General features: G+C 38.4%; 1 protein-coding gene across 10 annotated transcripts in view; it reads right to left on the bottom strand.

The window, feature by feature from the left end:
• The window catches only part of CELF4 (CUGBP Elav-like family member 4), a 714,868-nt gene that overhangs the window by 607,452 nt on the left and 79,559 nt on the right, over positions 1-27,857 (bottom strand). For all 10 annotated transcript variants that reach the window (XM_074932824.1, XM_074932826.1, XM_074932823.1 and 7 more), the window contains exon 2: positions 12,013-12,095. In XM_074932824.1, coding sequence (XP_074788925.1) covers positions 12,013-12,095 — 83 coding nt within the window. The remainder of the gene's footprint in view (positions 1-12,012; positions 12,096-27,857) is intronic.

The raw sequence follows: 27,857 nt of genomic DNA, 5'->3' as shown, positions 1-27,857 counted from the left end.
AAGAAAATTTTTTTTTCTTTCATCTGTGCCAGCAGATGAAAGTAGTTGTACATTGATGCGATCTGCAACTGAATGGTTGTGGAGTCCCTATATATGCTGAATGAAGTTAATTGCTAACTGGTGCTTTAACTGTAATTTTTACTGAAGTAAATGCTCCATGACTAAAGTCTTTCTGTGGAGAGAAATCTCCAACTGTCTTCTTCAAGTACCTGCATTTTGATGAAGGTTTTCTGGGGAGTTTTTTGCGTGTGTGCGCGCACAGGTTACCAGAAAGAGAATGATAGAAAACAAATATTTCTAGGGAAAAAAAATTAAAAAGGTAATTTTCTCAGATGGAATAAATGCTTCCTTTTTTTTTTTTTTTTTAAAAAAAAAAAAACACCACTGTTGAGTCCACCTGGTACAGACCTCATTTTATCCCATTTGATTTAAGTGCTTTAAAAATGAAGTAAGGAAAAAAAGGGTCATTCACTCTGATTAAGAGGGCATTAGGCTAGATTTCAAAACGCCACAGGGTAGCATATCATCTTAGCCTAAGTTCAAGGTTAGAGCTGGTATTAAAAGGCAAAGCAAGTGAAATCAAGAGGGTTGCTGTTAAACTTGGCTCTTATAATAGTGTCAGCTTCTGTTCAGAACTCTCTTGGCCTCTGGACAAGATACTGCAATTCAATAACAGCTAGCAGAGACTTTCTAGGACTCTCAAGGATGTTTTCCGAGATATAAATGGAGAGACCTCCAGTGGCTCTGATTTGTATCATCAAGCCACCAAAGATAGGTGCAAGGCTTCAAGTAACATCTGAGGAGCAGTCCTGGCTGACTGGATAGGCTATGAATAACCATAATAACAACGATTATAAAGAGCATTTGCACATCAGGGCAAAAGAATGAGGAGCAAAGAGGATAAATGTGACTCTTAATCTTCAGCTATCTGCATGGGAAAGTATGATTAATAACTACAGAGGCTTAACATAACCTCCTCAGATAACGAGTGAGGTGGCCTTCTCCGAGCCGTGATTATCCTCTTCTAATGGGCTTCATTTATTGTGTAAACTAATAACCAAGGCCTAAGCACTGCACACTCCAGGGTCTGAAGGAAAAACACTGGGCCCAAATGTGATTAAGTTGGTGAAGACTGCCCAGCAACACAGCGTGTTGCTTGAGTGGGAGGGGAGGGACAAGGAGGACAGAAGGAGAAGCAACATATCCTGAAAAGAAATTAAGCAGAAAGTAGCAGTGATCAGCCTTTTAGCATTGATAGCTAGTATAAATCCCCTGCCTTTCAACTGGGATTGCTATGAGTTTACATCTGGAATTGGTGGAAAGCCAGAATATAGCCCCAATGTGTTAATACCAAGAAAGAGAGGCATTGGTAATGAGGGAATTTGATTGCAATGCTATCCAGAAAGTCAGCAGCAATGCCAGATCTAGAGAGTAACTCGAGTTGTCAGTCAGAGTTTCTGTGCTGGAGTGCAAAGAGGTGCTCAGACAAAGCTGGATTCCCCAAAGTGAACGAGTTCAACAACACAATCCGGGCCCAGAAAACAAAACAAAACAAAACAAAAAGACCTTCCAGCTCCCCTGGATGTATCTCTAAAGTGCAAGCACAGCTGAAGAGAGGCAGCTTTGCAGGGCATCTAAAGAAAGAGGATAAGATTCTCATTTGAGCTGCACTGATGTAAAGAAGCTTAAACTCTACAATAGTCTATGGAATTGTCTGTATTTACACCCAGTAGATAAGAGTACAGAATGAGAACCCTGCCTCATTGGGAAGTATATTTCTTAGGTGCACAATGAACATCACTTTAGATTATCCAAACTGAAATAACTGTAAATATCTGACTTATCTGGACCCATTTGTGTTGTCTGCTTAATTGTTGCACTTCACTCATCAAGGACAATGAAATTAGTTTGGACAGGCTCAGTTTAGAAGCATTAACACTGTGCTAAGGCAGCTTGGGTTCAGAGTGCTGATGGAAAAGGTTTAAGGCTTAATAAAGAGAAACGCATAGCAATATAGATAAATTTGGACCTCCACTGGGACATGAGACACTGTCTTTGAAGTATGTCACATCTGTGTTTTAATCTTTGTAGTGTATCCACATTTGTAGAGCTTGTACTACAATTTCCAAAAAACCATACAGAGCTCAAATACACACATTTTCTCAGGATCCCCTCAGAAGCAGTCTGTTTGTTGGATGCTAGCGACATGTAGTGCCCAGCTTTCCTAGGAGTGCCTTAGCCTCTCCCCACGCAGGTGAAAATGTGTGTAATAGCAAGCAATGTGAAGGTGCAGCTTTAGAAAAAATAGCACACTGAGAGCTAGTTAAAACAGCTGGCCTGCAAGGCTGGCCCCCGTGTACCATGAGCATGGGCACAGAAATCAATCCCTAGTCACTTCCCAGTTGCTCTAAGGAAGAACAGTCAAGAGAACACTGCATGAACAACCCTCTTCTGTCTGCCTTGTTTCTCTTGGACAACATGAGCATACAGTGAAAAGCTCACATACACTAAAGCTCACAGTTTCAAGAAATATCAGATTTACAACAAGCTAACTCTGGTACCTATATACATGTAATGTCACAAATCGTGAAAAAGATCAGTAACCTCAGTCTCTTCCTTTGTCTAGAAAAAATATGTGATCTCCCAGGCAGAAGTAGTAGGGAAGCACAGTGTCCCTCCTCAGCAGCTGTAATCTCAACACATTTCACCAGGCAGACATTACGTGAACACAAGGTAATGTTTCCAGCAAATCTAAAAAGGAGATAAGAGATGGCAAGGACAGACGTGCAGAGTGAGATGGGACAAAGGAGAAAAGGAGAAGAAAGTGGTGCTCAGCCAGACATGAGGCACTAGTGTGACTTTATTGAGAAAGGACACCACAAAGTAATGCAAAAGACAGAAGCAATGTCTCAGATGTTTACCAAGGAAGATCTTGACAGTAAGTCAGTAATAAATAAAAAGACTCAGAAAATATTATTCCAGTTTTGCCACCCTGGAAACAAAATGTTATTCCATTGATCAAAGCCATAAATGAAATCAGAAGCTCATGCCAGCATGTCTTATAAGTTACATATTTACCATGCAAAGTCACTATAGTAGCATAGAAATGACTGAGCCATTAACAGAACAAGAGAAAAACAATTCCACTCCATCTGTTTGAAGGAACAACCTGAGCTTGGAATGGATTAGTTATAGCTGGACAAGACTTTCTTTGCCAAAACCTGTACAAAGCCAATAATCAAACCAGTAATTTTTTGCAACATGCCAAAATAAATATGCACTAGAAAGTAGCAGAGGCTTTGAGGACTGTAGTTTACCATACCTAAGGGGAAAAGAGGGGAACAACTTCATTCTAGCACCGTGGGATTCATTTGGTGTTGAAAATGTATGTATATCAAGGTCAAAATATAGTAAAGAACTCAAAGAAATTTGAAGGCGTATGTTTTTAAAATGAATTATATTTTAAAATATAATTTTTTTTAAAGGGGTGACATGGTGGGAAGGGGTGTGTGTGCAAAAAGTGTGAGAAACAAGATAAAAGAAGTTCCCATTAAAGAGAAAAATGGGAAATGCATATTTCTTCTTTGAAAAATAGGTTAGGCTTAATTTTGTCCTTGTACTTACAGAAACTAATCAGAGAGATTTGACATTGCTGGGAACCTGCCAAGTGCAGCAACTCGTACATGCAGTGCCACTGTAAGTCTCTCACTGCAGTTACTCAACAGAGGAAAGTCACTTCAGATACCTACTTGCCTGAACTAATAGTGCAATCTCACGGTCACCCATTCCCCACCACTTTCACCCTGCTGAAGCACAACAGAAGTGAAGCACAGAAGCTAAGTGGGTTACATCATGTCAAGTCTTATCAAAAGTTATCTGTAAGTGGATAGATGGGACAGATTTTGCCACTCCCAAAAGCATTCCAGCTCAGCTAGTTCTTTAAAAGGTGTTCTTAACTTTAAGCACAGTTTGAAGCGTAATGCATGAATCATGCTCTTAGACTGTTTAATACAAGACACACAGCTTTTTTAAAAGATCTGCAGCCAGTGGCTGCATTTCACATAGTAAGGTTTACAGTCTGTCTACACTCCAACTGAAAGTCTGTTTTCAACATGCGTAGATGTTCCTAACCTACATAGCATAAGTAGCACCAACAGAAATCATGTTTCAGGCAAAATTCAAGTCCTTATTGTATAATGGCCCCCCAGGAATTACAGTTATGGAATGTAGTAGCTCCACAGCATTTAAGGCTGTGGTTTCATGTTTTCATTGCTATTATACATGCTATTTAAATTAAACTAGACCAATATACATCTCTACAGGTTTCAATGACAATAATTTTGGGGGTGGACATACATACCTGATCCATCACTTCTGTGTATGGTCTTCAACCTTTGTACATTTAATAAAAAAATTTTCTAAAAAAAAGATTTTTGTCTCACTGAGTATCTGAAGGATTTAAAGACATGTATATACTGCATGAAGAAACACATGGCAGGCAGCTTATACCAATGTAAGCTATGAATAGTACAGCTGCCTATAAAAACCTATAGTATAGGTGGGTGTATTGCCACAGGTAGAAGTCCAAACAACATAATTATACAGAATCTTCATATAAGTGCTTTATTGAAAGCCTACATTAGCCTTACATTACACATAAAAATCAGCACGTTTCTCCATTATTATATAGTGCAAATACGGGAAGGGGGTGTTTATGGAAAGTTTAGCCTATGAACAATGACCCCTGGACTAGGTAATGTCACACAATATCATCCAAATGACTGAAGAAGTGAAAAGGAAATTGACTGTTAAGGCGTGCCTGTTATTCTATTCCTCTCTCTCTCTCTCTGTGACCAAGAACACAGGATGAGAAGTGGGGATTTACTGGTTGCTAGTTATTCCTGGGCATATCCCATCATCACTTGAATCAGTAGTGTGATGCACCTGGAAATCCCAGTGTTTAGGGTTCATTATTATCTAATGGCTAACACTGTTGAAACACCAAGACACCAACCACCTTTCACTCCTGCAGTTTGGAGCTGGGACCTCTCTCTAGTAAAAAGCCCATGGGAGATACTGAATGGCCCAGCAGGTGTCAGGGATGCTCAGCATTCTGTGAGATCAGATATTTGGATGCAAGGATTCTTGGTAGAAATACGTTTCCTCATTTAGAGCTATGGTACTGTTCACGATGACATCATTTCAGCGGTGACAAATATAGCTGAGTCTGCTCTTTCCTACGCCATATAAATCCCTTGACCTCAATCAGATCACTGTTGATTTACACTTGTGTAAATGAAGTCAGAATCAAACCCATGGCATTCACAAATGTAGGCCAGAGTAAGCATTACTCACAGACAAGAGACAACCCTTCAGAGGAAGGAAAAAAGATCATTTTCATGCAAATATCCTTAATAATAAGGAACAAGAGATAGAAATAAGAGTATGAATGAAATGCAATCAAGAACTGCTCTGAGATCAGATTTGCTTCTAACTTTATGATGCTGCATCAGCTGCTCTTAAAGTGGCTTAAGCCCAAAATTTGACCTACCTGAAACTTGTTATATATAATTTTTCATCAGGGATCTGTGAGCTAACTCAATCCCTAGGCTTTGCTTTGAAGGTAGCTGAAGGTGCTCAGCTACTTGCACGATCTGAAAAGATTTGATTGCTGTGTTCTATGAAAATGGAAACTTTTTTTTTTTTTTTTTTTTCTCTGAGATTCAGGTTTGCCCTCAAATTGTTACACATTATCTATTTATTTATGCATAAACAGTGGCATTATGGTTTGGAGAATAGGGGCCCTTTGATGGGAGGTAAGCTTGACTAGCCTATGGGAGTTTACTGCCATGCATATAAATGAGGCCATACATACAAATATGCAGAACAGACAAGTGAAAATATACAGCATCTCTTTAAAATGAAATACTTTGATTGCTCCAATCACAAGAAGTTGTAAAACTACCCTGAAGAATTAACAGCCTCAGTACATGCTAACTACATCCATCATAAATTCGTCTTTAGTTTCTGTTATCATATCACTGTCTCTTGGGACCCCCAGTTCTGTCATCATTTGCCCTTTATAATTTATTCAGCTTGTACTTGCCTGAATCCTTTCTACTTATCATTCATCTTTACAGTTGTACATAAAATTAGATTGATCCTCCTATGGCAGACACGTCAGAGAGAAAAGTTGTCATTGAATAACACGTAAAGCAAATGAAGGTCCAGCAAAAGCTTTTTGTTGAATAACATGGAAATTGTCCTTCGAGAGCCAAGAGGTGTCAAAATAGAAAGACAAGACAATTCTACCTTTATAATTTATCTTTTGCACACCATTTTTCAATTGCCACCAAATCTCAAACAAAACTGAAAAGCCTTGTTCCTATTTTGCATATCAGGATAAGCTTGGTTAGCTACCACAAAGGTGATGAATACACCAGTCTCAGCTGAGATAATAGCATGCATCCAACACACTGCTTCTGTCAGAATGCTTGCACTATGTCCTTTTCCTTCAAAGCTCTTTGGACTGGGTGGCAGAGACAGAGAGTTTACTTTGTATTCTAGAGGCTGCTGTATAGGGATACATAAGCCAATCTTTAACTAGTGAAATGGAACTTTAATGTTTACCAAGCAGATAGGACCCAGGTGTTTCATCTCATCTGGTGAACAGAACAGCACAGTCAAACTACAGGGGTTTTTAGCAAACAGAAAGTGCATTTTAGTTTCCTCTTCCTTTCTTGTCCCTTTCTTTCCCCAAAGTAAGACCCAAAAGTCCTTCACTGGCTGGTCAGTCAAGGAAGAAAAAAGGGGTTTAAAAAAAAAAATCTTTTTAACCATGACATTGACACCCAAAGATTTTAAAGCACTGCTGAAGAATTTCTACAGGACTTTTTTTTTTTTTTTTTTTTTTTTCCTTCCAAGTCTCTTACCTCAAATCTGTTTTTATTCCTTTTCATCTTCATTTTTAACTTCAGAAAACAGACATGTTTCTCCCAAGGGAACAATTAAATGTGTTTTCTTTCAAAATCTAAAGGGCATGGTGAGCAGGCTGTGTGTTCAGCAGGCTACTTTAATCAATGGAACCCATCCAGCCTGCCACTGCTGACCAAATTGCAATTTACATTGGTAGAGAAAACTTTTGAAATGGGAAAGTGTGGGAATATAATACCATTTTTGGCATTACACGGTGTGCAGGGTGATATGTGGTTTAATGGTTTTCTAACAAGCTTTTGGAGAGAGCTTTGAAATATCAAAAAAAAAAAAAAAAAAAATAAGACTGTAAAATTACAGCAAGATCTGCTTGAATAGTGAAATCGATGCTATATGTGAAAGACTTCTGAAGTCCACATGACACTTACGTCTCATTTAAGCCTTATTACAAGGATTCAAGAGGGACTAGATTTTGCAAGACATCCTCTCCCCTCCCCATACCATGCTCAGGTGTCTTTCCACACATATACATATGAATTTGAGACAGGTAAGTCCAAGAAAATGGATTTTTTTTTTTTTTTTTAAATGAAGGACAACTTTTGTTTCATTAGAGTTGTTGTTTTCTCTTTTCTTTTCTTTTCTTTTCTTTTCTTTTCTTTTCTTTTCTTTTCTTTTCTTTTCTTTTCTTTTCTTTTCTTTTCTTTTCTTTTCTTTTCTTTTCTTTTCTTTTCTTTTCTTTTCTTTTCTTTTCTTTTCTTTTCTTTTTTTTTTTTAAAATTTATTTAATTATTTGTTTCAAACTGGGTTTAATAGGAGTTTTATGAGCTCACCTGACTTCTAATTCTACAGATGCACATTTTTGCATATGATTAATAAAGTAGAATGCATTTTTTCTAGATGGCCGAAGAGACAAAGTATATCAGAACAGTTAGGAAGAAAACTAATTAAGTTATGGACCGAGAAAGTTAGCATACTGTCAGTACCACTCTCCTTTTCAAAAGGAACAGATACAGTAAGAAAACCCAGTCTATTTCCTAGCCTGAATAAGCCATGTTCATTGCTGAGGTTAACAGTTTCTAACAGCTACCTAATTTCATAACTATTCTTTGCAAATCTTACAGGGAGATTTTAACATTATACAAAGGGACAGTGCCTTCAACCAAGTATTCACTCCCATTGCTTGAGAGCACCACAAAGAACTAGAGGAGAAAAATGCTGCTGTGCTTATCATACAGTAGCTCAGTTTATTTGTGCTATAAATAAAAGTAGATCTTGATAGCGTAATTACATTTCTCAGCATTATCCTCTGCCGTTTGCTTCGGAAAGAAAAAAGAAAGGGGAGAAAAGTTGGCTTCACTATAATTTGTAATCAAAATGACTACACTTAAAACATAATTTTATTTCCCTGATTTCATTTCCTGTGGAGCTTTGTGGGGCAAATAGATAATATTATACCAAATCTGCAGGCAGATAATTCTCACATCCCCTGCACTGTCATTGTCTAGATCACATTGCCCCCCTCCCCACACTTTCCCCAAGACCATGGGCTGTGTTTCTGATATTGCATTTTATCATTGGGAGATATATCAGCATCAGAAATCTCAAGGGTGAATCAACTTTTAGTTTCTCTACTTTCTCTCTGCTGCTCCCCCAAATTACTCTTCCTTGCCTAATTTTCTTTTTATAATGTTGGAGGGGGAAAAAAAAAAAAGGAAAAAAAAAAAAAAAAAAAAAAAAAAGGTGGTTTCCCACTATGAAGGATTAGCACAGATTATGGTGAACAGTGTTAATTATAGATGGGGAAAGAGAAGAGTGCGTCTCTCCAATCTGTTCTTGATTTCCCCCGTGTCTGTCTGGCTGGTAATAAGCCTCCTTTAATCTGGCAGTCCCCTTGGTGAAATCAGCACCACGGACAGCAATATTGATTGCTTCTGAGAAACCATCACAGCTGCTCAACCAAATTACCTTTGATATGTGACCTTTAATGTAATTACTGCAACATCAAAGCATTTCTATAAATTATTAAAGAACTAATATACTTCATCATCCAGCTACTCTATTATATGTAAAATAAACAATCACAAGTAAACACTAGAATTTGAATTGACCATCACTCGCAAAGTGCGTTTTACATACACGCCCTGCTACGATAATCTTCTGTTTTAGGCAAGACAATTTCAAACTGCCCAAAACAGCCTAATTCATTTAGGTGAAGAAGATTCAACTCATAATTTTACGTTTTACATTCCATTCCAGTTGCTTCAAAATATCTATCTTGATTCCTTCCCACCCAAAACCGAAGTGCTGTAAAGACTTTATTAATCAACACATACCTGCTTGGAAGTCTTTTGATTATTCCACGAGATGACTTTATGTCCCACATATAACATAGAAATATGTGAAACATATTTCTGTCATCTTACAAAGCACATCCAGAAAGTAATTACTGTAAAATATGTGCATGTAGCCACTCTACTAAAAACAAAGTGATACATAGCTAAGAGGCAAGACGTCTGAATCTGGACACAAACTCCTCATGCCTTACCATTTCCATACATTAGCATTCATGTGCATATTATTAAAAATGACTCAGTTCTGTGTTTTATAATACAAAGAACACAAACAGCAATATTGCAAGAGCAGGCAAATGCACTTTACTGGGGGATGTGAAAGAAGTGTCTTGATTCAAAAGCTCACTGTAGTACTATTTTTTTTTTCTCTATAACAGGCTTGTTAATTATTTTTGATACCTCCTCAGTAGTTCTGTTTGTGTCACAGACAGTAGAGGGTCAAGAGAAGGTGTTATATATGTGTCATTTGTGAACTCATGTGAATAAGGACTTAGACCCCTGACCTTACAAGTGCTTTTTATTTTATGGTGATGAACTATGTTTGATATTGTTGGTGCATGTTATCAAGAACAGTCAAGTAAGTCATAAATAATTCTCTGCTACTCACATAGGAACCATAAAACAGTACCCAGGCATGATAGTTTATCAAGAGACAAGGCTGGTTTCCTTAAATAAACTACAGTGACATCATTCAGAAGATGAGTTCAGAAACTTGGCAGAAAGCTGTATGCAGAGGATTTGCTGGTAGAAAGTAAACCTTTATCCTGAGACAAACAGAACTGGAAATGAAATGGATGAGATAAGTCAGTGCTCAGAACTCTCAAAAACCTGGTTGCTATTTTAGACAGAGGATTCACCATTCCCAATTCAATCAGATCCTGATGTGTCACCTCAAAGTGTAAAACCAAACAAAAGCTTTCTAAAGTCAGCATGGTCAGTATGGGTTATATGTGATTAGAAATTATATAAACCGAGGAAAGAATGTTTTGCCTGTAGTCTAGAATCAGTCATCATAACCTCTGAAGGAAGTCTTGAATTTAATGCAAAAGTTAGTTGAATTTTGCCTATCCAAGACAACATTTTTGATGTTAAGAGTTTAGTGATTTGAAATCTCTAAAATGCAGACTGAGATTCAGAACTGTGGGCATATAAAGAATTTAAAAAAAAATAATCCTCAATCATCATTTGCCCTCCCTCACCAATTCTGAGCCCTCAGTCTCACTGACTCACTGTCTTCTTGAAGATATTCCCATCATACAGCTTCAGGATGAGATTCTAATCCCAGTGAAAACAATTGGAATTCCAGTTAGTATCATTTAAATACAGAACGCTCTATACATCACAAGCATATCTCTGCTTTTAATAAATACATAATTGATTTCAAGCATATTTCAGAAAATTTCAGGTAAAATATTACCAAAGAACCTTTATTTTTTTGTACATCCAGTTCTATCATTCAGAGGGGAAAGAAGTAAAAAGAAAACATCATCTGTTGGAGGGAAAATGAAAAGGAAAAAATAAAACGCAAAACCTAAACCCCAACAAGACTCAAGTTACTTTCAATCTGTGGCTGATATGTTTCTAGAAAAAAATAATTCAGAGGGAGTTGTCAGCTGACAGAAATGTATTTTTAGGGAATGAAGTATGTATATATTTACATAAGGTATGGCCTTTAAAGCAAAGATAGATGTAGATGAGTGAGTGTGTGGGCATCTCCATACTGGCAAGGTGGCATAGAGATAGGTAAATAGACTCAGGATGATGGAAACAAGCAGAGCAGAATCAACACTTTCTTCAGCAACATAGAGCAACTGATGTGTCTTAGGTTTTGTGGAAATGTAGGTTAGGGGTATGCAGGACTCAGTCATTCAAAACCGACTAATAAAAGCAGACTTTTGGATCAATTTCCTCTCAGTTTAGATGCAACCTTGAACCCCCAGGACCCCACTTTTAATTACTTGATCACTGACTTCTGTGTTGTTGTGAAACCATCCCTATTCTAGCCACAGGAGTACTGCACTCAGCTGTTTCCAAGCCATGTACTCTAGCTGAATCTAAATAGTCTCTCTTTCCCTCCTCCTGGTTACTGCTAAACTGGAAATCCATCCCAGCAGGGCAGGTCTTCCCCATATAATGCTGATTCTATTTTTAGTTCTGCTTGTGTTGTCTGAACCTTAGATCTTGCTCATGTGAATAATTTTCCTCATTATCCTGTGTTCGTCTCTCCTCTCTCTCTTTTCTCCTTGTCTCACTGCCTTTCCAATCTGCTACAGCTGCTTGAATACTAAAGTAACTGAGTCAAACCACTTTGTCATCAGGAATATGTTTTCATTCTGTGATAACTCAATAATGTGATCTGTTTGTTTATTTCTTGCTGCCACACCTTGCTTCAGAAAAGAAAAATAGTAAGAGGCAGTACCTGGTGAGCACTTCTAATATTTCATGTAGTGGTCAGAATCCTAAAGTCTTTCCTCAGCTAAGTAAGGCTGGTAGAATCCAGCCCATAACCAATTAATCACTGTTTTCCTGACTCCAGATAAGAGCAAAAAGGGGTTTTGTTTTGTGTAGTTTGGGTGGGTTGGTGGTATCTTGATTTTATTAGCACAATACAAATAGTGAATCATTTAGGCAACCGGAGACTTTATGATTACAAACCTAAGACAAGAACTCCATATGTAACCCATTTTAAATTTAAAAAAATCCCCAAAAGTTATCAATCTGGACTCACCCCTGGCAGTGTCTTCTGTTCATGCAGCGCACTCTGGGCCTTTAGAGCAGACTCCCTTTCGCAGTACGTTAGGAAGGCACAGCCTATAAACAAAAGGCAAAACCTCAGTAAAAGCAGTGCTTCAGAGGGGATCTGTTTAATGTTGAGACATAACCCCCCCACAGTTTTTCATCATCACCCCTTTCCCAGTAAATCAATCATAAAAAATCTCTCCTTGGTAGGTCAGTAGTAGAGTCAAGAAATGAAGCTTTCACCACTTCTTCTGAGCCCTGATGAAAAATGAGCAACATCGTGGCTATGAGTGCTTATTTTTGCTTGAATACATGCTTAAGTTTCAAATACAGAGGGTTGTACAAGATTAGGGAACTCAAAGAACCCACATGGTGGCAAGGTGGAGCATGAGATCCCACTCCTGCTCCAGCAGCGGCTCTGGGAACAAGCCCCTTACTGTCATGTCATGCTGATGGTCTCATGCCCTTCTGTTGTAACAAGAACCCTTCAAAGTAAAGGGCATACAAGGACTTGGGACTTCCTACTGCAGAGGACTACGCCTACTGTTTAGCCTGACTTGCATCCACAAGTAGTCTCCCTGTTTGCATCACACCAGAAAGCCACCACCCTGCACTTGCTGCTGCAGGATCTCATTGGCTTCTAGCCATGCATACAAAGACAATCACAGCAAAGCCCAAATAATCAATCCAAAACATCCATGTTGTTTTACAGATCATTAGAACTTCAGAGATGATCCAATGACTTTCATATTTCATAAAAGTTGTCTTAGCAACCTCAAAGGCTTAAGCCCTGGTCATGGTGGGCAGAGCAAAATCTCTGCCTCCATGCTCGCTTTCCAGTAAAACTGGTAAAACTCATCAATGTTGTAATGTCTTACACCAGTTGTGTGTGTCTGATGTGATCAGATTATTCCTTCTTACTGCAATATACTGTAAGCCCATCATTTTCTGCAACCAAATAAGTGCTTGTTATGCAGAGGATATTTTCTCTGAAGTTACTACAGAATGTCTGCAACCTCACCAGCTCCTTGAAATGGAAGTATCATATCTTTCAATGTTTAGGCAGCATGTCCATCGAACTGTGGGTATCTTCCAAAACCAGCACAAGTAGCGAGACTGCCAAATGAAAAACCGTGTCCCATAACTTCATCTTGACCCATGCACTTTCTCCCTATGCATGTAATAAAGTATGCAACAGGTGAATAAAGAGTAGGCTATGAATTTTTTTCATCTCTGATCACCACTGTAATCTTTTTGTCCATACAATGTTCATTGTTTTATCCAAGTTTGTTTCTTAGACAATATTACTGAAGAAATACACACTTATTTTCTTTTTTACCATGTTTTTAACAGATTAGTACTCACAAGAGACTAGGGATAATTTTTTCTACAAACATATATATATATTTTTTTTATAAAGGTTGTCTTTTGGAAGTCACCCTACTTCTCTCACAATGAAGCTATAAGATGGATGAGTGTTCTAATTTACCATGGAAAATAAATATATTTTCCCTATTTCTTACCCTACATTACTTTGTGAAGGTCCTGTTCTTTTCAGTTTATTCAAGCCAATCATATTTGTTATGTGTCAATAACTGAGGCTCAGAAGCAGATGTTGACAATCAAGGAAGGAGGCTGAACAATAGCAAGTTTTCATACTCTAATTGGGATTAGTTGGATTCATTCCCCTCTAACTTTAAATGGATGAGTTTTCACTTAGTCTGCATCTACCAAACAGGAAGAAACTGTGGCAGAGAGTTTACAGTTAGTAGAACTAATGGGCTGAAAAGGATCCCTAAAAGTCACCCATAGCTTGATAATCAAATGCAAAACTCTGCTTAAATTTAATTCCAGTGCTAAATCACAGGCTGAGGACACACAATAAGAAAGTCTCCCTTTAGTAGCAGACATGGAGCAGTCTAATTAGGCACATCATAGTACACTGTTATAGAGATAAACTACAGTGTAAAGCTCCCATAATGATAGCTATATATTTTTCCTCATTGTGATGGCCATGACAACAGTTCAGGGTAACAACATCCTGCAATTCCTACCATATCATGACTGTAATTCAGACTGCACAGACAGAAGACTACTCCTCTGAAGGAGCATCTTTCTTCCAAGATCCACTTAGGAGTGTGTGGAGGCAAGTTCTCATAAGGGAGAAACCTCCATTAGGTCCTCTCCAAACATGTCTATGGAAGTGGTAGAAGTACAAAACTCCCAGAAATTTACTTAGTAGGATGGATCCAAACATCACTGATTTCCCAAAGAAGATGTTAAGGATAAGACTTTGAAATAGAAAAGAAGAAATCTAGTCTCTCCTATGGGCAAAGAAAAAACTTGTTTTTCAGGGACAAAAAAATGTTTTGTGGAAGTATTTTTTCCCCCCTTGCTCTATAAAAATTTCATGCATATGAATGACACTCTATTCCACTCTTGTTTAGCAAAATCTGATTTATTTAGGAAAAATAGTACCTCATTAAGTAAATCCTGATTACTTAGAGACAATCAGAAGTTTCACCCCAGCAATGGCCAGGTAGAATAAACTACAGATTAATGTTCATAATAAGTCTTAAATTTGAACTTGAAAAGGCCAGTTTGTGGGGGTTTTTGTCTTCCCTTTACCTATCACAAGATTGCTCTGTAAGACACAAACCCAGCATCAGTCATCAGATAGAGCACCATTTTTAAAAAACTTCATGTGTGGCTTGTGATAAAACACACATATCTGTATTCCATCCTCCAATAATTTCCATATTTCAGCTCTTTGTTCACTTGGATGATAACCAATTAAGATTTCTTGCCCTCCTCACCCCCTCTTCTGACCCCAAACACCCATTAAAATTCTTGATTTGTCCTTCATATTGTGATGCTTAATGGAATTACAAATGTATCACATCCTTCAGGTGTCACTTTTCTTAGGCTACCTCTTTCAGTGTGCATCCATATGACCCCTCCAAAGGGTTCTTCCTTCCTGGAGAGTGTTGTTTAAAGAACAGACTATTGAACTCAGGTTGATACTACAGGATACAACACCCTAAGCAACTGAGTCTTGAAACAAATGTCATATAAAGTAGCTGTATTGGATTTTACAGAACAAAGCCAAACTGGTGTAAAAGGGGTTTTTTTTCCCTTTTGATTTCCCAGATGGAGAACAATTTCAGAACAATCAATTCTCCCTACAGAAACTTTTGGTTGTGTACAAAACTGCTCATTTCACTAAGGAAAAAAAAAAAAAAAAAAAGAAAAAAAAAAAGTAAACTCTTAAGTAGCTCAACTTAACAGCTCACTTGCCATCAGCTGTTTGGGCTCAGTGTCAATCTGCCTTCTGGGTGAAAGGCTTCATATCACATTACAAATAATTTGCACCATTCAGCCCCCTGGAACGACCTATGTTCAACAGTATAACTTATTTTTGAACACATCTCTTAAGGACAAAGTGAAGGCTATATATTATTTCTGTCCTCTACTTGTATGGGTGATAATGATGAATACAGTGCTTGTGAATTGTATCTGAATTTGAAGCAAAAAACCCAGTCTAATTGACTAATTATTGATAATGAAGGACTTGCTCATAGCTGTTCCTAATTTCAGTTCCATTTCTCTCAAAACATGCTAAGTTTTCTAGACATATGTCAATCAGTTAAAAGAGACTTTGTTTGGATTGTGTCTTTCCAGCTGTTAATTTTTTTTTTCCAGTGGACAGCTCTTTGGGGTAGCAAATAAACATCTGGAAACTCCCAGATGGCAATTAACTCTCAACCTATTGAACTGCAGTCTCTTGGAAACATGAGGACGTGTAAAGTGTTCTCCTGGGAAAAAGGTTGTTAAAGAGAAGGGGGAAAGAAAAACAAAAGCTTAGGGAAAAAAAAAAAAAAAGTGCTCTATTTTAATTTTACCTCCAGGGAATTCAAGAATGTAAATAATAATTGCATAGAATACAGGTGGATAATGATCTCACTTAAGAAAACTTCAACCCTACAATAAGTCTCTTGGAAGATTTTATACAAGCCTGGGAGACAAAACAGTCAGAGGACTGATTCTGAGCTGAACAGAATAATTCTGGGAACCAATACTCATTTCACCCCACTAGTACTCAACTCATCCCGGGACAAATAAAACCAGTCTTTTTACTTGACATCTCAGTGCTTATCACTTCAGTGAACCAGTTCACTCCGAGACACTTTAAACCAGATAAGGTAACCAGCTAAAAAGCACTGGTCACCTAATTCAAATTTAGCTATTTAAATTTATCTCATGGTCTACTGTCGGTGACAAGACATTCATTTGACCTAGTATACAGGAGAAGAATAAACCTCTGGAGAGGCCTATCCTCTACACCAGGTGTAAGAACCACACACAGCTATCTCAGGTACAGGTTGTTAGCTTCAAGGTTGCATGTTCACAGCATCAGATTCCACCTGTTACCTCTAACCTCCCAGTTATCTCAAGTATATGCATTATCTCTGCTTTGATTAATCCTTAATATATATGGTGGGAGATGAAGACGATACTTACTGGAGATTTATTAATAACTGTAATTCAGGGTTTTTTTCCTCTTTTCTTGTTTTATTCTGGCAGCCAGTCACAGGTATCCTGGCTCAGCTTCTCCTCTTTGCCCATTGTTTAGATCAAAGAACAAGCAATTAGTGACTTATGACCCTTTCTTTGTGTGATATGTTTCGGTGACATCTTATGATTTTATTAGTACTACATAACCTTACACAAAGCATGCCTTTAGCTTTTCCGTACATCTAGATCCTGAGGCATTGTCTAAGAGCTATGTTATAACCAGGATAACTTCCAGGTATTTGCTGTCTGTCTGAACAAGGCATTAAAGGTCCAGTCTAAATCTAATGAAAAAATACTTTTACACTTCAACAGACTTTGTGAAAGGGGCTCTTAATCTTTCTGGGACTATGTTTACTCTTTGGCATTATGATGGAAAATTAAAAAGTTTGTTAGGTGCTTTAAGGCTCTTGGATGAAAACCAAGAGCTAAAGCAGGTTCTGAGCTCAGGGGTGTAAATCCAGTCAAGGGAAGAGCTTGCATCTAGCTCAACAGAACTATGCAATTACATCAATGTAAAATTAGGTTCATGATGTGACCCATAATCTATTGCCTCTCTCAGAAGAATTCTTGGTTCAGACACTGACCTCAGGTAAATTGGTGATAACCCAGAATAGTTAGCTTAATCCTAGGTTTTGGGAAGTCTGGCTCAACTAGTCTAAGCTAGTTTCTGATTCACAAACTTCTGTGATGGTAGAGTGTTTCAGTTTAAGCCCAGAGGGAAACTGAGCCTATGCAGCTGTTCCCTGTGAGGATGGGGAGGAGAAATATAACAAAAGGCTTGCAGGTTGAGATAAAGCAGGGAGGGATGTCTCACCAATTATGGTCACAGGCAAAAGACAAACTCGATTGGGGAAAAAGAAAAAGCATCATTTTCATTTGAACACCACCACCACTAATTTACCAGTCAAATCAGAGTAGGACAGTGAGAAATACAAACACATCTTAAAAACACCTTCCCCCCCCCACCCCTGCCTTCTTCCTGGGCTCACAGCTTTTCTCCTGATTTCTCTAACTTCTCCCCCACAAATGGTATAGGATGTCAGGGGATGGGGGTTGTGGTCAGTTCATCACACACTGTCTCTGCCGCTCCATCTTCCTCAGGGGGAGGACTCCCCACACTTTTCCCCTGCTTCAGCATGGGGTACCTCCCATGGTAGACAGTCTTCTGCAAACTTCTCCAATATGAGTCTTTCCCACAGGCTGCAGCTCTTCATGAACTTGTCTAGTTGGGTCCCTCCCATGGGCTGCAGTCCTCCCTGTAACAAACCGCTCCAGTGCAGTTTTCCATCAGAGTCCTGGCCCTCTGCGGTCACAGCCACCTGCTCCATTTTGGGGTCCATGGACTGCAGATGGGCATCCATTCCAGCTGTGACCTCCATGGGCTTCAGGGTGGTCTCTGTTACAGTATACCTCTCCTGCTCCTCTTATTTTCTTCAACTGACCTCAGTATTTCTATAGGTATTTCCCTTACAACCCCTCCTCCTCTCAGGTTCCCCTTCTTAAATATGTTATCACAGAGGCACAGCCACCATCACTAATTGTCTCAGCCTTGGACAGAGGTAGGTCTAACTTGGAGCCAGGGGAGCCTTGAGAAGTTTCTCACAGGGGCCACCTCTGTAGACCCGTCCCCCACTACCAAAAGCCAGCCACACACAGACCCAACACATGGAGTATGCACTCAACCAGTTATCACAGCTCAGACGACAGGTGATAACTTCTGAAACTACAGACCTTCTGATACCTGTAAGTGTAACTAAAACCAGAATCCTTGCCCAAGAAAAGCTAAAACTATCACAAGACTGTCAGTTTTCTTTTGTTTTTTCTTCTTTGAATCAATTATATTTGTTCTTCTAGTTACAACAATATTAATTGATTTTAACAGTGAGGTTTTCTAAGCAGTTGTTCCTATGTTACTCTATGTCAGACTCCTGTATAGCGAATGAATGTGTGAACAAGATACTCTTCATTTCATAGGTATGCAAGAAAGAACAAAGAAATCAATTAATAGTGTCCACTACTGTAGAACCTATTCCCCTACCATCTTTAATATACCAAACTTCCCAAAACCACAAGGCAGAGAAGCCAACCCCTGCAGCACACTGTGGAGGTCAAGAAAGAAAACTTCAGTATAAGCACAACCATCCAAGACCTTCCAGCTGCGTACAGAAATTGGAGGAGAATAGTTATATTGCATACCTTAGACCACATGCTAGTGATCATGCTCCAGCTTAAAGACAACATCAGTCTTGTAGAGAAGATGCTTTGAGAGCAAAACACTTGCATCTCTGGGAAGCAGGAATTCCTAACTGGTCACAGTTCCGAACAGCTCATTTAGTGATGCTTCAGTCTCTCTGTGCCCTAATTACCATTAAAACATTTAGACAAACGGATACAAGTTATCTGTGGTGGACCAGAGATACGCCTCCCATTTTTAAAACTTTTCCTCTGAAAATAACAGTTATTTGCTTCAAGATTCAGGGATCTGTTACACAGAGAAAGATTGTACCACTTAAGAAAACTCTTGCCTTGAAATCAACGTCTCAGATTACGTCTCCCAGCTAGGATTTCAAAGTGAAAAAGAAATCTTTTTTCACTTTAACTATCCTAGTTCTACATGTCTGGTTTTGAAACAATTCTCATTTGCTTTGTCTACAGTGGACTGCCCAAGGTTTAATCACTTGAGGGTTTCAGAGATTGAGCTGAATTTTCTTGAGGGGGACACAATCAATAAAGACTTTTGGAACTGGAAATGTTTTATCCAATTTCTTCATCTGTTTCTCTCTCAGTGATTAACTACCTTCTGACAAAAGTTAACATCTCTGCTGGTAGAGAACATTCACTTGGCTAGAACTTTCCTTTTCTCCATCTCCCCTGCTGCACAACTACTGAACGCTAACTGTTTAGAGAAAAGGATAGGAATAAAAATCTTCCCAGATATCAGCTTCCCTGTCAATTACATTGCAAGGCAGATTAACATCCGAAATGCCCTGCTGTGTGGAATGCTAATTTTCTTTTTCCTCTTATGTTATTTTCCATTAACTATTATGATGCTGTCGTTTTCCTACTATAGATAACGTGATAGGGTTCTCTATGTAAAAGCATACATAAGGCACACTCATATAGACCCATGAATCAATATTAAAAAACAAGTTAAGAGTTCAAATCTGGAAATGTAGAAGTTAACCATATTTAGAGAATATTAGCTCACTTGAAATGCATTTATGATATTTCAAAATGAGACATGGATATGCACATTCCAAATCAGAGTCCTTAGACTAAGCAGTGCTTAATTACATTTAACAGTGTCCAGGCAAAGAGCAAAGAGACTTGAGTAACTGCCAGTGTATGCAAGCATCTTCAAAAACCAGAGACAATGTTTTCATAATGATTTTTGATAACAAGTAGGTTTTTAATGAAAACACTAGTTTTTAAAAGCCAAAATTTTGCATAGAATGTTTTAATGAAATATTTCACCCGTAAGTGTTTCTCAACCCCATGATACAATTTCTGATCAAAGTCTACAGCAAGATAAACCGATAAACTTATTCCAGGACAGTCAGTAGTCCAGACTCGTATCTGAATCAGGGAAACAGGGTCTTGAGTCCAGGGCTTCTACACATCAGAGCAGAGTGCATCATCACTGGCAGACCCCTGAGGGTCCATCTCTATTTATTCTTAACTCCACAGCTTCCTTACCTCGATCCCACTGTAGAACTGGAAAGCTTTTGATCTCAAAGTTTTTTTCCCCAGATGAGGGAACAGTTTCTAGCTCTGATTCACATAAAGATAAGTTTCTCCTGGGATCTTGAAAGTTCCTTGCAAGTTGCTTTGAATCATCCTTTGCTGATTGGTATGCTCAAGATAAGGTACATAATGAACTACTGATTTGACATAGCATATACCGGGTCCTGTTTTCACATAACTGCCAACATTTTAGCTTTAAACCTCATCCTGAATCTTCAGATATACTTTCGATCATCTGAGCCCAAGTCAATCCAAGATTCACTGCTCAAGTTTCTGCAGGTATAGCCATTTTACTTCCCAGAACAGATGTCTAATTTCCATCCATACAGCAAAGATAAATAAGAATGTATATTACTGGTTAAGGTAGTTGTCTACCAAAGAGATTGTTGATGTGTCTAATATGATCTGGAAATATTTGATGCTTTGAATTACAGTAGAAAACTGATTTTCAAACAGATCAGTCTCATTTCACCTTCTCATTTGTTGCCTAATAACGGTGGACTCTAAGATGTAAGGAAGGATGCATGCCCTCAGGCCCTATCCATCAAACAGTTAGGGCACGCTTTTGATTTTAAAGTACAAAAAGGCTGACTTTAAGGTAAAACTCATGAGCAAGTGGTTTTCTGGATAGAGCAATAGTGTTCCCAGTATTTCAGGACTCAGTTGCTGATGAGAAAAGTCATGACCAAACTCTAGGGATCGTTCAAGTGAGGATGAGAATAAGTAGGTTCCGGCTTTTACTCAGTAAGGAAACATTAAGTTTTAGTTAAAATCCTGATCACCTCTAAGCTTGGCTCACTTCAGCATACCTATTACTTCAAAAATCAACTATATTTGTGTTACCCATTTCATATTGGAGTTTCAATAAAATAATAATAATAATTTTTAAAAAATCATTAAATCCTCAATATGTCTTGTTTCCAATGTGGTAATACGCAAAGGAAATACAGAAGGTGGGGTTTTTTGCCTTGTGATTCACCAGTGAAAGGCAGAAATATAACTAGAAACAATCCTGCTGTTGAAACACTACTGTTTGCATTCAGACAGTTATGGGTTAAACCTCCTTAGAGTACATGCATTAATTAGACTCTGTACCTGCTGTTCTGGGTCCTGCCTTTTGAGTTCTTTCTATTGTTAGAAGCATATGAATAACTCAGTGGATTTTCTAAAACACTTAGCTGTTTCAAAAACTTTCCCCCACTCTTCTTCATTTTATTTTGGTTTTTGGATCCACTTCTTTTGGGGAGATTTCTTCAAGAATTCTCAACTATTCTCCAGAGGCTATGCTACTGTTACACAACATGCACTTTAGATGCCTTGAATCCTAGCAAAATAAACCTAAAGGACAACGATCTCTAAACAAATTAGACTGTTCTCCTACATACAACTTTTTTCCAAGCCTTATCCTTCTGCATTCATATAGGGTTGTTTTGTTTTGTTTTTTACTGCTCATTACCTTTCACCAGGGTGAGGAACAGACACTTCTTGGAAAATAACATCAATTCTGTGTGAGGGAAATTTGTTTGTACATAAAAACATTTTAAAAGTTGGTATTTTCACCCTGAAAAAAAAAAAAATGCCAGGGCCATGCAGTGAACATCTTGTTGATAGCAACATCAAATGATGTTATTTATGCTGTTGTCTCAGAAACACACAAGTAGCCTGTTCTAAATACAGACTCATATGAGTTCCAAACAGCCTCATATTCTTTCTTGTCTGAGGTAGGGCACATGTGTCAATATAGACTTCTGACATTTCCAGCTCAAGGTTGAAAGCAAAAGGTACTGAAACAACTGCAGGAAAGAGCTATTATTAGACAACTTCTAGCCCATTCAGAAACATACAATTGTAATTATCTCTCTAAAGTTATTCTTCTTACCAAGTTTGCCATTCTATGTTTTTCCAAGTCAAGAAGTTCATATTCAGAGTGGAACCTTTAAGACACCTCTTAAAAACAACCTCAATACATTTCTGTTACATATGATCAAGTTTTTCTCCTCACCTTGTATGCAAGAACTGTAAATGGGATAACATTAGAATCTCTGCTAAATTCCACAGGGTTTTCTAAAATTTAAATTCAGGTGAGAGCATCTGAAGCCACATTAGGACTTTTATGTTACAAATCAAATCAAAACCCAGAAAGAATGTATTTCCTGTATCCAGTTGATATAGAAATGAAAATCTTTAAGCAGCAGCTGCTCCTGCAAGATGATCAACCTGAGACTGGAAGTCTCCAGAAACTTGTAAGAGTCACAATAGGAGCCAGAGAAAACTCTACAATACCAGCTGGCTTCATGAGATTTCTGGAGACAAATTTCAGCTGTCAGAACAATTAACATCCAGGCTCCCATAACCAGATGCTGTTTTCCATATGTTTTGACTTTGAATAGTTTCTTCTATCCTCTAAGTGATGTTAGGAGCAAACAAGTATTGTCTCTTATCTCCTATTTCTTTCTCCTTACTCCTTTCTCAGTTTGACTTGTTCATTAACTATAGGCAGTGGAATGTCATGAAGTAGGATCAAGTTCTTCTGCAGAAATGATCTCCTTAACCAATAGACCTCTATCTACCATAAGACACATACTCCATGTGTGTAAATGAGAAAGAAAGCAACTTGAAACTAGGTGTAGTGGGAGTATGGCAAAGGCTTCTCAAAGTTCCTAACTGTTATAGTACAAAGGAAGGGAGGCAGGTCCCAAGAACAAAAGCTGCCACTGCTTTTCTGGCAAAGAGCTCTAAGTTGAGCCATTGTTGCATTGTGCAAGCTTGCTTTAAGAGCCTGGGCCAAGTAAAAATTATTTAGAAACTAGACAATGCACAAAAAGGCTGGAAGAAGATTGAATCGCCTGTCCAAAGCTACACAAATAGTTTCTAGCAAAGTTCAGCCTTGAACCAAAACCCCCCAAGTCTCTACCTAGAGCTATGAACACCCTTCGGTCTGATTTTTTTAAAATGTGGACAAATTCCTGCAGAGACTCACAAATATATTGTGTCCTAAATAGATTCAATAAAAAAAAGTAAACTGGAAACACTATTGTTCCTTGCATCCAGGCACACTTTCCCATCCAGTATTGTGGGACTGAGTTCCTGAGTAAGAAGTTAAAAACAAACAGTGTGTGAATTTAAGTCTAAAACTTACAATTTTTACAAGAGGTGTAAGGATGTAATCTTTGCAGTGAAAATGAAACAGTGAAATTAATTACAACAAGCTTCAGTGCACTGGGTTTAAAAGGGCTCTTGTCAGTGTGAAGTGAAGGAAGTACAATTTCCTGATGAACAGAGAACATAGGGTAAACCGTGTAATAATCACTACCAGAGAGATATTTTGATCACTTTTTTGTTGTTGTTGATTAACTTAAAAATTAGTGAACAATGAGTATGTAGTAGATAGTTTCAGTTAAATATTTCTTACAGATTCCAGCAGAAATTTTTGCTTTCTAAATTTAATTCGTATTAGATTGAACAGTGTAGCCCCCAAAGCACTGAGGACTGGCAGGAGGAATATGCATGATAAATGTCAGTTACATCAAGATGGAAGAGCTATCTAGCAATGTAGAAGGTCTGATCTTAAATTGAAACAGCACAGCAATGAAGATTTCAGGCATGAAGAGGAGTGGAGAACAAATCTCAACAGATCCTAGAGGGTGCTGCACCCCTTAACAATGTGCCCAGTCACCTGAATCCCTGCTGGGGTGGATTAGCCATGCCTAGCACCTTGCATGATTCAGGTCTCAAATACAGTTAGAGAAAAGCCACAGGGGCAAATGTCTGAATGTTCAACAGGACATAGGAAGCTGAAAGACTGTAATGTGAAAAGACATTTTCAGATGATAGTGGACAATATCATATACAATAGTGTGTACGTCACTTCCAGACCAAGGACACCTCCCTCCTCAGTGTCAGTAGAAAACCCACATCTGAAATGATCCTGTCAACTATGATCACCTGGAAGTCTTCAGAAACTCATGGAAAGAAAAAAAAAAAAAAAAGAAAGGAAAAGATGGAATTCAAAGATGAGTAATAGAATTTCTTAATGGGCTCAGAGGGCTGACTTATGAGGGAAGATTAAGAGAACTAAATATGTATAACTTGGGTAAATGATGACTCAGGGGGATAGATGATAACCAGCTACAAGCCTTGAAGGTATAAACACAAAGTATGGAGAAAGGTTGTTCAGGGTAATATCAGAGAATAATAACTAGGGGTTACACCACAAAATTCAACAACAGAACATTTAGGCTGAGCACCAGGAATGCTTCCTAACTGTTGGGAATATCTGTGTTTGTTCCTGTCACACAGCCCTGAGGGTGGCTTTTGCATCTGACTGTTCTGCTAGTCAAGAATATATTTAATTTCATTTTTATTTAAGTTCACATGCATGAGTGTAGTGCATGACCACATTACCTGGAATTTTCTGGATCCTATGAGTTCAGGGACAATAGTGGAATAATCCCATAAACACAGTTCCGGGGTATCTATGTGTGTTTGTGTTGAAGGTGGGGGATATAGAAAAGGCAGGAAAGGAAAAGATAGAAAGGAGAGTTAAATCAACATGATGGGGTGCCTCTCAGCACAAATTTTTAACTTGACAATTTTCCAACATCTTTCATGTCATCATTGTTCATCTGACAGTTCTGGAAGATTTTTGTCTCCCTCTTCCACTGTGAGGCATAAGGAGAGAGAAATGTTTACAACCCAAGAACAGAATCATGAACACAGATTCATATGCAATTTAGGACAATTGCAAGTTATAAGATGGAAGTCTATGACCCTGTAGAAGGTAGAAGTAAACATTACTAACTCTCTCAGCCATTAGAACAAATCAGTCTTTCATGGAACTTTTATTACTTAAATCACCTGAAACCATAAACAAAAGTTAATACTGATCCAAGAGCAAATGCATTCAGAAGGCCATTTCCCCCCTTCTCACTATTTCAAACTTTTATGATTCTATCCAACAGTTTAACACATTGTCTAACCCAGGAGAAAGCTCATTCTCTTAAGAAACCAGTTTCAATAACCTTTCTTGGTGGAAACAAATTAGAATGTCAACTGACAGGGATGGAAAGTTGCATTAAAAATGCAATCCATCCACAGTCAGCTGGGCAATTGCCTGCAATTTTTAAGGTGTTGGACAGAGCTGAGCAGCCATTCACCCACCAAGTTTTTCTGAGTAGTATATTTTATTTTAAAAAGATGAATTTCAAGGAAAAAATTTAGACCCAATAATTATTAAAAAACAAAAATCAAAAAACCCAAAATGCAATTATTATTCTACTAGGGGTTTTTTAAGTTTAATAAGACAACTTGCTTAATATTTATTTCTCTACTGATTTAATATAGACAAAAGAAGTTCTCAACCAAGAATGAACACAAAGGCATGTCTGTATCAACACAGTATGGGCAAACAGCTCCCAGTGGAAAAACATTCAGACTGTAGAGCAGTCTTCTCAAAAGAGACTAGTGGAAGCCATTTTGCCAAAGGCATTAGAAGGCAGATGAAAGAAACTTTCTAGGATACCTCCCGAATACAGTGGTCTACCAAAACTTTCCCTGTTACCAGTCTATGAATCACTGGCTAGTGGATGCCTAGAAACAAACACACATTAATGATGTGGTTTCACTTTATTATTTTTTCCATCAGGAAAGCTAAAAATAGGGAGACAGCTGCTGAGCATCTCTGGGAGGCTGAAACTCACTGGAGAATCCCTGCTGATGCCAGAAAGTAGGAGAGTAGAGTTTAATGAGTTTGAAAAAACCCAAACAACAAATAGTGTTGTCTTCAAAAGAGTGATTAGAACATTATATAAGGATGATAGTACTAGGTCAGACAAAGTCCATCTCGTACAATATCCTGTCTCCAACGTCAGCCAGAAGCAGATGCCCCAAGAAGAGTAGAAGGAAGGGATATGCATAATGCCTCCTCTGAGTGTTCTTCTCAGTCTCCAGTCTTGTGGCTCAGGTACTTCTGGGCCAAATGCAATCTCTGTGTATACAGTAATCACTTGATGAAACTGAATCTCTCATTTTCCACCTCCATTTATTACATTTTAACATTTCGGTAGTTGTTTTTCCTGTAAACAGATTTAAGATTTTTTTTGTTGTTGTTTTCTGTGATTTTTTTAATGATTTAGAGTTGTTTTGTCAATTATCAGGCCTATCATAAAGGACACAGCCAGCATAAAGATGAACCAATAATTAAATTGTATTTCATGCAAAAGGGTCAGTACATGGGTGAGCGCTGGGGGTACAAACAAGTCAGTCAGATTATACATAATCGACATCAATCCCACTGACCCCAACAACAACACCGCACCAACCAACAATGGGTGGAATAAATGGTGAAATGCAGTTTCCCATAGAAGGGACGGGAGACAACTGAGTCAACAAGCCAAACACATAAGTCCAAGGAAGCCACATACTGAATTTTTACACAGCCCACGTTTACAAAAGCCAGACCTGACTGGAGCCCAGTCCCAGGGAGGCGGGAGGTCCTTCCCCAACAGGGAACTCTGCACAGGGCATCCCCCTCACAGACAGACGCTGCCCCTCCTGCAATGGTCCCAGCTGTTATCCCTCAGTGGGACACCTGACCTTGGGTTACTCACTGCGGGACCCCTGGGGCTCCTTTACCCAATGGCTCTGTCTGCCAGGCCGCACCACCCCGGGGGGAAGCCTAAAGGCAAACTCACCCCCCTTGGGAAGGGCTGTGGGAATCACCCACATGTCAACCTTAATTTGGGGCTTGGGGTTGAAACCCCAGCATTTCAAGAGTGAATAAAGTTTTCCAGGGAAAGCTGTAAGCTCCTGCCTAGCAAATTCTAGTCTTAAAATCATGTATGACAAGAGCCTGCTTCCAGGACCATCTACAATCTGACCTCACTGACCAGTCCGAAAGGTGAATCAAGAGATTACAGCTTTAGAATTGTGACACACAGCGCTCCCAGCTTCTTACCAACCCATTTATAGACAGCCAACTGTAACTTTTCAAGACCTAAGTAGATCAGCTGGCAGAAGCTTCAAGTTGAAGCATTCGTTAAATATTTTGGTCCTAGTAAATCAACATTGCTCAAGTTGGAACTAATTTATCACAGGTTTTCTTCTCTAGTTCTACCTCTGCTGATAAACCAAATTTCTCATGATTATACCTTCTGCATGCTAATAATAAGAAAATAACCACAGGAATACTAAATAATATTCCCCCAACCTCCACAAAAGAAAAGATTCAGTATACACACACAAACCCCTGCCTGATGCTGTAAAATCTCTGCATGGTCCATACATTTTTAAGAGTGAAAGTACAAGATTTTGAGGGTTTTTTTTAAATGCAAATCAGAAGTCAGGAAACATTAGAATTTTAAATTGTCCCTATAGCAAAACTACATTAATATATGTATGCTTTATAGGAGTTGTCAGTTATATGATTACACATTATTTTTCCATTCTCTGTATGCTAGCTTCTGCCACTGGACTGTCTTTGTTCTGTGCTCATACTGCTCCTAGCAGATCAGTATC

This window comes from Athene noctua, chromosome Z, assembly GCF_965140245.1.
Source record: "Athene noctua chromosome Z, bAthNoc1.hap1.1, whole genome shotgun sequence".
NCBI classification, from domain to species: Eukaryota; Metazoa; Chordata; class Aves; order Strigiformes; family Strigidae; genus Athene; species Athene noctua.
The sequence above is the reverse complement of the archived record's forward strand: the minus strand, read 5'-3'. Positions and strand labels throughout refer to the sequence as shown.